Source organism: Kryptolebias marmoratus, linkage group LG11 (assembly GCF_001649575.2).
Source record: "Kryptolebias marmoratus isolate JLee-2015 linkage group LG11, ASM164957v2, whole genome shotgun sequence".
In the NCBI taxonomy this organism is placed as follows: Eukaryota; Metazoa; Chordata; class Actinopteri; order Cyprinodontiformes; family Rivulidae; genus Kryptolebias; species Kryptolebias marmoratus.
The window spans coordinates 25940179-25953936 of record NC_051440.1 but is presented as its reverse complement, the minus strand read 5'-3'; the positions used below and the strand labels follow the sequence as shown (position 1 = coordinate 25953936).

The following is a 13758-nucleotide window of genomic DNA, read 5'->3' as shown; positions in this document are numbered from 1 at the left end:
ACTTCCTGCGTCTCCATCTTTCAGCACTTATGGTGAAAACACGGCGCCGCACAGAAAGCCGCTGCCGTAAAGCATGTCGCAAACCCACACGTAAAGCAGCGTCATGTCGCAAAACGGAGGTTCTTCACAAAATAGTTATTTTTTCTTATTATATAAACTGAATGTATGCAAAGTGACAAAACTAATACATTCGTCGTAGCCTACGTTATGAAATATTTACATGAATCATTGATACAATTATGATAAAAACGATAGAAGAAAATATATAGACACTTTTCTATCGTCCCCACGATATGGATCGTTATATCGCCCAGCACTACACACAAGTGCCAACTGTTAAAAATAACAGAAATTAAAGTGTTTATCATATTAAAACTCAATGTGTTGAATCAAAAGTCAGATTGAATTGGATCTCGTTTGTTTTTGCTGCCCGTGTATCTTTAATAAATCGTATCGGAGAGGCACAAAAGGTTTAAGTCACATTTAAAGAAATAGAAGTGACTTCTATGCCTATATATTTTCCTTCCTTATAATCTAAGTGGTTTTAATCAGTTGTTTTCTAGACGTTTGTAAAGTCTTTTAATTTCTTTTTAAAGTTGCAGCTTTTTGACTCGTCCTGTCTTCAGTCCTCGTACCTGAGCATGTCTGTGTCGTGTCCCTCAGGTGGATCCTCCCTCACCTCCTCAGACAGATATCTATAAGCACTTCATCCGAGGGGACGGCACCGGCAGCAAGACGGAAGGAGCAGCGGGAGACAAGCCGGACTTCCCCTCCTCGTTTCAAGCCCAGGCGCAAGCCGCCAGCCCCAAGGACCCGTCCAGCGACCCGTCCAGACTCTCCGACCCCCAGCGGAGGAAGGTGGCCAAGTATCGAGCCAAGTTCGACCCTCGAGTCACGGCGAAGTACGAGATCAAAGCCCTGATCGGGCGCGGGAGTTTCAGCCGCGTTGTTCGCGTGGAGCACAAGAGCACGCGGCAGCCGTACGCCATCAAGATGATCGAGACCCGTTACCGCGAGGGGAGGGAGGTGTGCGAGTCCGAACTGTGCGTTCTGCGCCGGGTCCGTCACACCAACATAATCCAGCTGATGGAGGTGTTTGAGACGGCAGAGCGGGTCTACATGGTGATGGAGTTGGCCACCGGCGGGGAGCTCTTTGATCGCATCATCGCCCGCGGCTCCTTCACGGAGCGCGACGCCACGCGGGTGCTGCAGATGGTCCTGGACGGCGTCAAGTATCTCCACGCGTTGGGGATCACCCATCGAGACCTGAAGCCGGAGAACCTGCTGTACTACCACCCCGGAGCCGACTCCAAGATCATCATCACCGACTTCGGTTTGGCCAGCAGCAGGAAGAAAGGCGACGAGTGTCTGATGAAGACCACCTGCGGCACGCCGGAGTACATCGCCCCCGAGATCCTGGTGAGGAAGCCCTACACGAACGCCGTGGACATGTGGGCGCTGGGGGTGATCTCCTACATCCTGTTGAGCGGAACCATGCCCTTCGAGGACGACAACCGCATGAGGCTGTACCGGCAGATCCTGAAGGGGAAGTACAGCTTCTCCGGAGAGGTGAGGCGTCACCGAAGTTCAGCTTCTCTTCTTCTTTACACACAGACACACCTTTTAACAAACCTTTCCTCTTATTTTCTGCTGACCTGTACTCAAAACGGCCATGCTGCCAACATTGATATGTTTGCTCCGTTACTCTGTGTGTGTGTGTGTGTGTGGGGCGGTGTAGCCTCTGGGTAATGTTTGCTCCACATACAAACACTCCAGCACAGATAATATTTGTGCACTTTTGTAATTCTAAACAAGGATCTGTTTTCTGGTAAGAGAAGACACCTTTTTCTTCCACGAACTGTAAAGATTTTATCTCCCAGTTACTCCAGTGAGCTTTTCTTTGGGATTAATAGAGATTTTTTAGTGGAAATTATCTTTTTTTGTTTGTCTTCAAGATGATAATGTTTAATCTTTGTCCAGTTCAAAGATCTTGCTCAAATGAATATAAACTATTATCCTAAAGTAAAAATCTGAACAAATACAAAAACAAACTGAATACTGTAACCTTTTAGATCCACAGGAAGTTAAAATTGTGTCTATTTCTCATTGAATAGCTCACTTTAAACTTTCTCTCATACATCCAACACATTGGAGGTATTTAACATTTAGAAAAGTGATTTTTGAATATTCAGTCTTGTTAAAATGCGAACATTTGAATAATTAATGCATTCTTTACAGCTAATGGTGTTTTTCCAGGTTGGTTTCTTTATTTGACACAAATATCAAATAAAAGGATAAATAAATGAATTAGTTAACTCGAGTAAAGGAAAAACAGCATCTGTTTCTGTCATTGGACTTTATTTTGAAAGGATTAGAAAGTGGAAACTGGTCAGGGGTGAGCTCGGCTCTGCTGTTTGTGTCTGAAGCTTGTTCTGAATATTTACAGAGAAAACGCGTCGTTAATGTTACGAGTTGGAAAAAACGGGGGTCAGGATGTGTTTGAATATTAAATGGTGTGATGGCAAGAAGACGGCTGGATTTAACGGATTTAAATAAATCTTTTAACTGCACCACAGAATCAGCTCCTTACAAAATACCCATAGTCTGTTTTTCTTGTATTTGTTCATATTTGGAAGGATTTATTTGATATTCTGCAGATTATAAAGTTTTTTTTTTAAGGATTTCAGTTTTTATTTCTCTTTTTTTGCATATGTAAAGCAGGAATCATGAGTCTTAAGAGATGTTTTATAAAAAAAACAAACTTTGAAAGATCACCAACTTAGCTGAGCTTTGTTGAACAGAAAGCTGATTGTTTATGGAAGCAGGAAATGTTGTTTTAAACGTGCTTCTCTCTGAGACAAATCAGGTTCACCTCTCTAGCTTCAGTCCAGGAACTAGTCATAGCCCAAACATATGTGACAGAGTTTTAAACCCGTCATGTACCTTCAGCCAAGGCTGGTGATTTACCTGCTGGGAGGACGGGAGGGGGGTCGGCGGTGTACCGAGACACTGAAAACACAGCTGGTTACCGTGTGTGTGTGTGTGTGTGTGTGTGTGTGTGTGTGTGAAGGCATGCAGGGCTGATATTCCCGGTCCTGTCTAAGCGGGGGGTCGAGTTTGACTCACTACCAGTCATTCCCACTAATCGCAGCTCATTTCTTAGAAGACCTCGGCTGCGGTTACTGAGAACGTTTGTTTCCAAAGATGTTCTGGGAACAAAAAGCCTCAGTCTAAGTAAAACACACAAAAATAAAATCAGACAGAAACACAACCAGATTATTAAAATATAACCATTCTGACGATATAACTGGATCCAAACTTAAAACGGTGATTTAAAAACTAAAAAAGTTGTTTTTTTTGTGCTTCTGCTGCCATCATGTGTCCAGAAACCATCCCTGCAGACAAACCCTGAATCCTTTAACTCTTTGCTTATTGTTTAAGATTGCTTGTACAAAAATTGGGCGTTTATGTGCAAAAAAACTTGTTTTTACTGTTAAAGATACACTAAATATCTCAGAAAACTGTCAGAGAATCCTGGTAAAAGTGAAAAGGTTTCCCTAAAATGAGCAAAATAGTCGTCTTGTGCCCAGAAACAGACTGTTCGGACCATCAGGGGGTCAGATGAAGCCCCCCCTCCCATCTGTCGCTCACCTGGCCACGCCCTGAACAGACATTGAGCTGAAACCTGGTGTGGTAGTAGCTGAGAATAATCACCAAACACATCCTGAGTGCTGACAGATCGTGCACAATGTTGTTTTAAAGATTGGACCAAAAAAACCTAAAACTGCATTATTTTTTTAAGACAAAGCTTTGGTTTGAAAGGTGGCGGGTGACATGCATTCCTTCAGATTCTGCTAGCTGCTAGCATGTTTCTGCAGGTACAGGTGTGTCAGCAGAACCTGGACACTCAGGTGCAGACGAGTTGGTCCACAGAACTTCCTCATTTGTTGCACGAGCTGCTGGAGTGTTTGTCCCTGACGGTTGTGTCCTCTGTCCCGTCCTCAGCCGTGGCCCAGCGTGTCCAACCTGGCCAAAGACTTTGTGGAGCGAGTCCTGACGGTGGACCCCAGCGAGCGGCTGACAGCTGGCCAGGCCCTCAAGCACCCCTGGATCGTCAGCATGGCGGCGTCCTCCTCGATGAAGAACCTGCAGCGCTGCATCTCCCAGAACCTGCTGAAGCGCGCCTCGTCGCGCTGCCACAGCACCAAGTCGTCTCAGTCCACGCGCTCCAGCCGCTCCACCAAATCCAACAAGGCCCGCCGGGTCCGGGAGAAGGAGCTGCGGGAGCTGAACCGCCGCTACCAGCAGCAGTACAACGACTGAAGACATCTGCAGCAGATTGAGTGTCTCTGGGGGACGGGGGGTGACTCATCAGTGGTTGAACTTTGGTGGTTTCTGCCAGTGTTGAAGACCAAAACGGTTCTGCTTTAAGACAAAGAAGGACCTGGATCAAACCAGACGCAGCGTTTCTTCACTCCTCCATCTAAAACCCTGTCTCAGTACGTATTTATTTATTATTGTCTCCATCGAAGCGGTCACTGGATGATGACCTTCCACAAAGATCTGTTGAACAGAGTTCTGGACACTGATGTTTCTAAGAAGCGACATGTTCTTTAAAATCCTCCCGTTTATTTCTGATTCCGAAGTGCTGTGAATTTGTTGTACAGAGCTTGATGTTGTTGATGATCCTGCAGCCTAACCGCCCTTTGAAGGCCACCACGAAGGCGCGTTTTTAGTTTTCTCTAACGTTGATCTTTTTCTTTAATGGTTCTCGAACCGTCTGAAGATTGTGAAGCTCTTAAAATGAAAGCTGCTCGTTGCAGTTTCAGAGGAAACATTCAGAAACAAAATCAGCAGTTTCTTTTCTCAGATTGACGTCCTTAAATTAAAAACTTTGTAAGCGAAGTTTGTGACCGGATGACCTTCTCCACGAAGAACACATTAACCACCAGTATGAGAAAAGAAACTGTGCAGATTTTGTTTCTTTGTGATATTTTTTTATCTTCATGACTTTGTGATGAGGACCTTTTAACGTTTTGATGTGTTGGACCAGTGCTTCCTGACGTTTTCAGCGGCAGAAACTCGTGACCCGGACTGCAAACATCCCAAACAAGTCAATAAATAAAAAATTCATTTGATGTCTGGACATTTTCTGAAGACCCCTGTTGGGTGTTTCGTGACCCACAGTGAGCTCCCCACCCTACCTTTGGGAACCCCTGTATTAAGTGCCGACCCGTTCTGCTGTAGAGCAGTTTGCTGAGGACCTTTCCTTAAAAACAAGAAGAAGTTTCTGTTCTCCCTGCAGTTATAAATAATAATAAGTGTAGTTAAAAGCTTTCTGTTAATCATCCCCTCCGGAGGTCGTAGGAATCCGTTCCCCTCGGTTTGGTGAACCGTACGCACCGTATTTCTACGCAGCAGGCGTTGTGCTTCATTCGAATTTAAACACAACGTCAGAGGTGAGGCGAGGTTTTTGAGACTGTCTACAAATTACAAAATCAGTCTGGAATATTTACTGACATGCATAGAATTGACTGTTTTCACCTAAATAACGTCAGATATTCATAAATCAGACATTCGTGTCCTTCTAAGGTCTTTCCAACAGTTAAATTAGTAATAACCTAATTCTGTTATTTACTAATGGTTCCTAAACACTCAATAAGACTTGTTTTGCTTTTCTGCAGTTGACAGGAGGCCATGTTTGTAGTTTTATGGTGACTGGCTGCCCTGTTTATGTCTTTCTGAACCCAAACATGGATGTCTGTTAGCAAAACTGCACAGAGATGATAAATACAGAAGACGGATTGTTCACGGTTTACTAAACTGAAGGGAGGGATTCTTACGACCTCATAATTTATTCCTGCTGTCTGCGTGTTATGTAAAGATTATTCTGCGTAAAAAAGTTGGATGTTTTTGTCTCAAACCTGCATTATGTCCTTTGGCCACCAGGGGGAGACGTGTTTACAGAAATGACTCCATGTTAAAGTGAAGAAATCCTGATATCTGAACATGTTTAACTGGCCTTAGTGCATCAAATGTCTCTTTATTAATCAGCTTTAAATGGAAGAAGACTAATTAAGGGTGTGAGCAGCTCGCTTTAGTTAAAATCCTGAAACTGACAGAAGCAGCTTAAGGACAAAAAAGAATAAGATTATGGAAGTGTTACCTGCTGTCGAGTCAAATAAGGAGCTACTCTGTTTTTAAAAGTTGATTCTTGCAGAAAAATGTGATTTCATTGGCTTATTTTAATGTAAAAACACTCTAAAGCTGATGTGACGAGTTATTGAGACAATAACTTTTTCTGAACTCATTTCCCTAAAACTTTAGAAACATAAATGTGGATTTATTTTTTTGTCCTTGTGGGTCTTTTTCTTCCTGGTAAAGCACTTCATGTACAGAGTTTAACTGAGATTTGTGTTTCCCTCCTGATTGATGATTTCGCTCCGTGTTCCTCAGACTTGGACGGTTTTTAAAGGACAGGAACTGAAATGGAGCCACGTCAGCTGACCTCACTTTCCCTCTTTTAGTCCCCCGGCCTTCATTTGTTTCACTCACTGCAACATCTGTCCTTTTTTATTTGATTTTAAATTTTTTATCCTCTTTCTTTGACTTAATTCTGTTTAATATTGGAAAAAAAATCCTTGTAGTATTAAAATAAGACTTGTCGGTGCACTCGGATAGTTTTATCTGTCCAAACCAAACCGTGTTTTTATTTTCAAATGAAGGATTTAAGAACTATACTAAAAAATCTGTTATTTTTAAAATAAATGACAGATTTTGTTTGAAGGTCTTTAAAGGAAGAAAACTTAATTCTTGATTAACCGAGTCAAGAGCAGAAAATCTGTGTGAAGTAAATATTTTAAATCTTTTCTGAATAAAATCTTTTGAACTAGATTTGGTTAAATTAGAGAGGAACCAGCTCGTTTAATCCAATCATTTTGCAAATTGTTACATCTTTTCTCAAATGTTTTATATTTTTATGTCTGTGATTTTATATAAATGTTTTGTTTTTGATGAAGTAGCCATTTTAACACTGTTAGCTGAAAACGGTTCATCTTGTGTTTTTGTGCATCAAAGTGAAGGATAACATTTTGATTCATCTACCTTTTTACTTTTTAGGAAATGTTTTTAAACGGTGAGTTTTGTGCCAATAAAGCACTCGAACCCGACTCCCTGTTTGTTTTCAGGTCCAACTTTAAAGTAAAACTCTTTAAACTGGACTCAGAAAAGTTAGTAAACAAAAAAAACTGATTTATTTTAAATTTATGTTTTAATGTCGAGAAAGGATTTATTACAATTAATAATAAATCTTCATTAAAGGAAGGCTGAGAGCAAACTGAGCATAAAGGAGACTCGGAATAAGATGAGAATAAAGTCATATTTAGGGTTGTACCTGAGCAAACAAAGTTTAGATGCAGGTTACTTTACTTCACGCTACGAGACATTTAGGAAGTAAGACACATTTCAAATTAAAGCAAACTTCTACACTCTAAAAATGACATTTCTTAGATGTTTGAACCTTGAATTCAACACTTTTAGTTCATTTTATAAGTCAAAATAAGCAGGTTTTATTGTTAAAGCAACTAACAGATACGCTGCAATGAGTAGCTTTAAGCTATTTTTGCTCCTTGTGCTTTTTGGAGATATTCATAAATTGTTTCAAACCATTCTTGCTTTGTTTTACCTTTTAAACAACCAGGTTTAGTGGAGCCAACATTTCACTTATATAACGCTTACATGAGGTACGCTGTCCTGCTTTAACCAAATTTGCTAAAAATTCATTTGTTTGCTTTAATGGTAATTCTCAGGGTTTTCTTACGTGTTTGTTAGTGTTATGCAGAGTTAAGTAAGGCCAAATGCTGATAAGAAACCTTTAATCTCTGATAATACATTAAGGTTTATTGATACTTAACATGATCTGGTACTAAATTCTCAATGGAGATGCTAAATTAGTCAGTAAAAGAGTAAATAAAGATATCTGTTGTTTATCTCATTGTAAAATAAATCAAATCAGTCTATTTGAGTGTTTTTTAGTTTTTATCTTCTGTGGTTAATGTCGCCCCCTGCTGACAGAAACGCAGCATCGTCGACTAAAGCAGAAGGAGGCCCGCTCGGTTGCCAGGTTTGACAAAAAGCCGCAAACTCTGTTACCACTCACGCCTTTGAAGAGGAAATAAAACAATAAAGTTATGCCATGTATAGAGTTAATGTGTGATCTTGGGGTAAACCTATATGAAATAATGTGACCACAAGTGTTTACTCCTAATTTAAAATGTACAGCCAACGCGGGCCGGTTAGGAGAAACCTGGCACCCCCGACAGACCAGACGTCAGTGTTCTGCGGCTGAAGCGTTTAGCGAGTTTTGCAGCTAGCTTCAGCCTCTGGTTAGCTTTTGTTCGAGGGGGGAGGACGTTAAACCAGACACCTAACAGCAGCCGAATCCGCATTAAACGGACCTTAAAGGAAACAAACGGGCAGGACAATGTGAAAACCCCGCGTTTTTTTATTTTTTTTAACGAGCCAGGTGAGTACAGACAACACGAACCGCAGCGAGATGCTACTAAGCTAACGCGCTAACGATCTACATGTGACAAACTATTAGGCTCTGAAAACACACAAAAAAACATATTAACGTCTGTTTGTTTATTTAACCAAATACTGATAAAGAAATGAAGCTTTTCAGATAATTTGCAGTTTATAAAAATCTGTATTAATCCGCGCAGACTGGATTCTCCTCCGCCATATGCGAGTGTTGATATTTAGTCTTGTTTATATGCTGGAAAAAGATGTTTCAGCTTAATCTGTTGGATTAATAAACTGTTTTTAAATTTATTTATTAGTCCTTTAGGCATATGCATGTGATGTAGTGGGAAATATGCAATTTAGTGCAAGAATAACAAGCTTATTAATGTAAATTAAAGGGGTTAAATGTGTGTTTTTGTTTGCTTTGCTTCATGGGTGCAAAGATAATTCAGATTTATTGGGTTAATCTTTAAATTGTGTTTGGTTTGAGCTTCTTTCTGGAAGCTGTGAATGGTTTCATCAGCTTCAGCTGCAGGGATCTTCGGCCACATGTCCCGGACTGGTCTCGGTTCTGTCCCCGGATGGGTTGGGAGGTCCCGGTTTGTCCCTTGTTGACACAAGTGGACCCAGCCTGTCTTTTCTCAGCCCGGTTTGTCCCCAGAGGTCTGCTGTTGTCTCTGCCCTCCAGGGGATCCGGATCCGAGCCGGAACCAGAACCTGATCCTCCTCCTCCTGCCTGACTCGAGCAGCCAGGAGGGATTTTAATGAAATGTTCCTCAACTTTTCCACCTTTCTGAAAGCCATTAAAGCAATTATCTGCTGTGTTATTAGGAATCAGCAGAATAAGGAGAGCTGAAGCTCTGCAGCATTTAATAAATATAAAAAAGCCTCATGAATCAGCTGTTTGTTGCAAAATATTATATAATTGTCTAAAAGCAATACAACTTTGTCCCCAATTAGAAGCAATTCTTACTTTGATTTATGAATTTCTGGACTGAAGTCAAACTTTAGAGATTAAATCAACATTCCAGCTTTATTAGGTGTGATGGAGCTGCTTTTTAATTAAAGTGTAATTACAAATATGTGTAAGAAATACCAGCTCACGTTTAAATGAGGAGAAACCGTTCAGTCACTTTTTAACTTGATCCAATTGCTCCAACTTTGTTTTTTAACAATTTGAACGTCTTTTCCTGCAATTATTATTCTTTTTTTTTTCTTGACAGGGCTCAAAACAAACAAATATCCTCCGACAGCCTCCAAAAAGCAACGTAGCACCTGAGTAAAATGTATTTATTGTGCGTCTTTTAATAATAAAACAAGCGAGCGCTCAAATAATCAGATCATATTTGCCTGTAAATACTTAAAACTGAAAATAAAGATGCAGCAGCTGCTACAGCTCAGTAAATATATATTTATTTTTGCATGAAAAACTCAACGTGTCAGCCGAGGAGAAACTGATCTCCATCCTAAACAAAATATAATATGTAACAGATATTAAGCAGTAAATAAACAAACAATCAAATGTTAGAAGAGACAGAAACAAGTCAAACAACTTTTAACTCAAAGAGAAATTTCAGCTGCTTCTTATAAAATCATAGTTAGAACAGAGACTGGATAATTAAAAGCTGCTCCATCGCCAGTTTATTCCTGCAGTAAATATAATTCAGACTTGTTTACGCGCTGCCGGGACACGTCCTCGGCAGACGGGACGTGTCCAGCTCTGCCGGGACACGTCCTCGGCAGACGTCAGGCGGCTGGACGTTTTCAGCTTCAGGTCCAACAGGAGAGTCGCGTCTGGGACTGAAAACCAGCAGCTGGATTACGGCTGTTTGGGTCAAAATGAGGCTGCATGGACCACGGCTGTTCAACTGACGGCCTGCGGGCCACATCCGGCCCACGGGCAGCTGTTTAAAGTGCATCATACATTCCTTGAAGGAATGCCTATCACCCGCCACCTTTAATGCCAGAGATTTAAACCAGCCGTGTCGGTCAGATATTAAAATATTGTTGTTGTAAGAGCTCAGAGTTTGTGTTGAGGATGACTCTCAGCTACTACCACCCCAAAACTTAGCTCAGTAACTGTGAACCTGACTGAGATTTAGGCCTTTCCATGCTTTCTAAGGTCACTTGGCTGTGGTGGCCATCTTGAATTAGGTTGGGTAGTTAATTGTTTGTAGACGTGAAAGTTTCCTTAAAATCCATCCAGTGCTTCATGAGATATTTTGCTAATGATGGCTAAACCCTAAACAGGGATGTTATATGACTACCACACTAAGGTTTAGTTAAATATCTGTAAAACTGACAGAATTGTAGCAAATTTTGTGTTTTTTAAGGTGTGGTGGCCATCTTGAATTGGGTTGACTTCAGTTATTTCCTGAGAGGTTTTTTGTCGGTGGATGATAGAAATGAAAACACATCTGAGTCTCTGACCGACCCGGCGGGTTGCTGTGGTTCGTCCGAGCCTCCAGAACCGATGTTTGGTTCCGGTGGACTCGGGTCAGTTGTGGAGGATTGTTTTCTTTTCCCTGGGCTGTGAGTTTAAAGAACAGTGGGAGCTTTTATCTGTGACTCGTGCAGGTGGGGATTCTCTGCAGCTTATCGCTGCTTCTGATGAATCTTTGGCGTTTTAAAGCAGCTTATGTGCCTCAGATATACGGAGAGCGGCTCCGCTGGTTCTGCAGAACCCAGTGAGCCGGGTCGTCCTCGCGGGTCAGATTAGGTTTTATCTTTTAACAAGGTTGTTCCTCGAGGGAACCAACACAAACCTCCCAGGAGAGCGTGAGTGAAGGATCAGAACCAGCAGGATCAGCAGGACGGGATGGATCAGGTGGAGCCTGACTGGATCGCAGGTTTTTAAAACCTGCTTCTATAAACACAGAGTTCTGATACCGAGTGGTGATCGGGTCGATTCAGGCTGTTTTCGGCTGTTTTAGCTGATAAGTGTGATGAAAAGGAGGGTGTGTGAAGTCTTAGCAGGAAGTGTTTATTGTTGTAGTCGAGTTTTCTGTGAAAATACGGCGTGAACTCAGCTGAAGTCTGTTAAAGAAGCTGAAGGCGAGCTGCTAAAAAGGTTCGACCAAACAAGAGACGAGCTAAAAATGAGGGAAACGAGTAGAATAGCAGCTAAAAGCTAAAACAAGTAAAACAGCAGCTAAGGCTAAAATAGGCAAAACAGTAGCTAAAAGCTAGAATCAGAAGAATAGTAGCTAAAAGTAGCTTAAGAAGATGAAAACAGAGCGAGTAGCTGAAGCAGATTTCAGCAAACTGAAGAGATCTGAGGTGAATTTCATTTTAAACAGTTAAATATTTTTAAAAGTGGCTAAAAAGTGAATTGAAGTGAATTCCTGCAGACCTTCCGTTTAATAGTTTGGTCTTCAGTTTAGTATTTATTTTTTATTCAAAAGAAGAGAAGGATATGTTTATGTCAAATGTATTATTTTGGTAAAGGAGAGTTGTTGTGGACTTGTTTTGTCCTGAAACTGATCAGCTCTTGTTTGAAGGACATTTCTGAGTTAGTTCTGGTTATTTTTTTAATCTTGCAGCTGTTGCAGAGGTGGGATGTTGGGATGAATCAACACGCTTCGCTCCAACTCTTTATTTGTTTATTTTTTGTAATTTCTGGCAGGTAAAATCCAGACAGGCTGCAGCAGTACCCGTCCCCGTCCCTGCTGCTGCCTTCGTCCCAGCCGTCCTCTGCTCTTCAGGGCCGTCTGACTCCTCCAGCCGTCATCATGGCGACCCTCTTCCTCCTCCGGCCGCGTCGCTGAGCCGCCGCTCTGGACCGCCGCCACCATGGAGAGGAAACGCAGAAAGAAATTAATCTAGCTGCTCGGGCCGTTTGCAGTATGAACTCGTTCTTGGAGCTGTGGACCTGAAGACGTTCTGTCCCGACCTCAGATCCGCTCACGTTTAATCGCCTCGCGGATCCAAATGCTCCTTTTTTCCGTGTCTGTGCTTCTGGGGCTGCTGGCCGGCTTCCTGCCTGCCGTGGGGACGGGGACGGAGCGAGGGGCCGAGCCTCGGGCCGATCAGACCCCCCTGGGGGAGCCCCGACCCTCAGCAGCTGCGTCCAACTGCTCCCAGCTGACCCTCAAACTGGAGTTCTCCTCTGAGGTGGTGGAACACGGTAAGAAACCGAGAACAGTTCTTGTTCTGTGTCAGCAGCTCTCAGTTATAATAAGATTAATAGAAATTTGATTTGATACATAAACAGTGAAAGGAATGCATATCACCCTCCGTCTTCATGCCAGTTTCAGGGTGTTGAGAAATGATGAAGTTAAAACTTGAAAATAACATTAAATCATCTAATATTGCAAGATGATCCTGCAGCAAATTTTAGATCAATATCTGTAAAATTAACTGACTTACAGCCAAGTTTGATTTCCCGTGGCAGCCATCGTGAATTAGATTCATCCAGTGATTACTTTCCTAAAGTTTCATTAAAGAAGTAGTCCGTGGGATATTTTACTAACAGACAGACGTAGGTATAAACATTATTGCTGCTTTGCCTTTTATGCTGGGAAATAACATAAAAAAATCATGTTTAGCCTAAAGACAAAATCAGGTGTGAAATGTCACTTTTCCGACTCTAGAGTTAAAACAATAAAAGAAATCCACTTTTAAATCTAATATTTGTATCATTTCATAAGATGTATCATGATGAGTTTTGTGGGATTAAATCTGTGGGTGTTTAGATGTTATGATGTATAAGTTAAGTCGTGCAGAATGACTGTATTGTGATTTTATTGTTTTTTTATCGGTTTCCTCAGAGTACATCGTAGCATTTACGGGGTATTTCTCGGCCAAAGCCCGCAGCCTGTACATCAGCAGCGCCTTGAGGAGCGCCAGAGACGCCGACCTGGAATGGCACATCGTTCCCAGGGAAAACCCGGCCTCCGACTTCCCCAGCGACTTCGAGCTGGTCCACATCCTCCGGGCTTCACCCAGCAGCCTGCTGACCTTAGAGGACCACCCTTACATCAAGAGGGTGACGCCGCAGCGCAAAGTTTTCCGCTCCCTCAAGTACATTCCCTGTGAGTCTCACGGCGCGGTGCCGTTGTTCCGGGGATAAGAATCGGAGCATCTCCAGGTCTGGCACGTCTCACGGAGAAATCTGAAGCTCCGAGCAGATCAGGAACAGTTCAGTTTACAGAATGTCTCTTTGTTTGCGGCTCTCCCCTCGCAGCGGAGGATCGTGTGTCTCGATGTGAAGTGCAGGGCAGTCGGGGGTGGGGG

At 42.3% G+C, this 13758-nt stretch overlaps 2 protein-coding genes across 3 annotated transcripts in view; both read left to right on the top strand.

The window, feature by feature from the left end:
- Positions 1–7169, top strand: part of pskh1 (protein serine kinase H1) — a 10174-nt gene extending 3005 nt beyond the window's left edge. For both annotated transcript variants that reach the window (XM_017434677.3, XM_017434675.3), the window contains exons 3-4: positions 664–1569; positions 4006–7169. In XM_017434677.3, coding sequence (XP_017290166.1) covers positions 664–1569; positions 4006–4323 — 1224 coding nt within the window. In that variant the 3' untranslated portion in view covers positions 4324–7169. The remainder of the gene's footprint in view (positions 1–663; positions 1570–4005) is intronic.
- Positions 7170–8328: 1159 nt separating this feature from the next.
- Positions 8329–13758, top strand: part of mbtps1 (membrane-bound transcription factor peptidase, site 1) — a 23058-nt gene continuing 17628 nt past the window's right edge. The window contains exons 1-3 of the mRNA XM_017434668.3: positions 8329–8524; positions 12149–12649; positions 13293–13556. Coding sequence (XP_017290157.1) covers positions 12454–12649; positions 13293–13556 — 460 coding nt within the window. The 5' untranslated portion in view covers positions 8329–8524; positions 12149–12453. The remainder of the gene's footprint in view (positions 8525–12148; positions 12650–13292; positions 13557–13758) is intronic.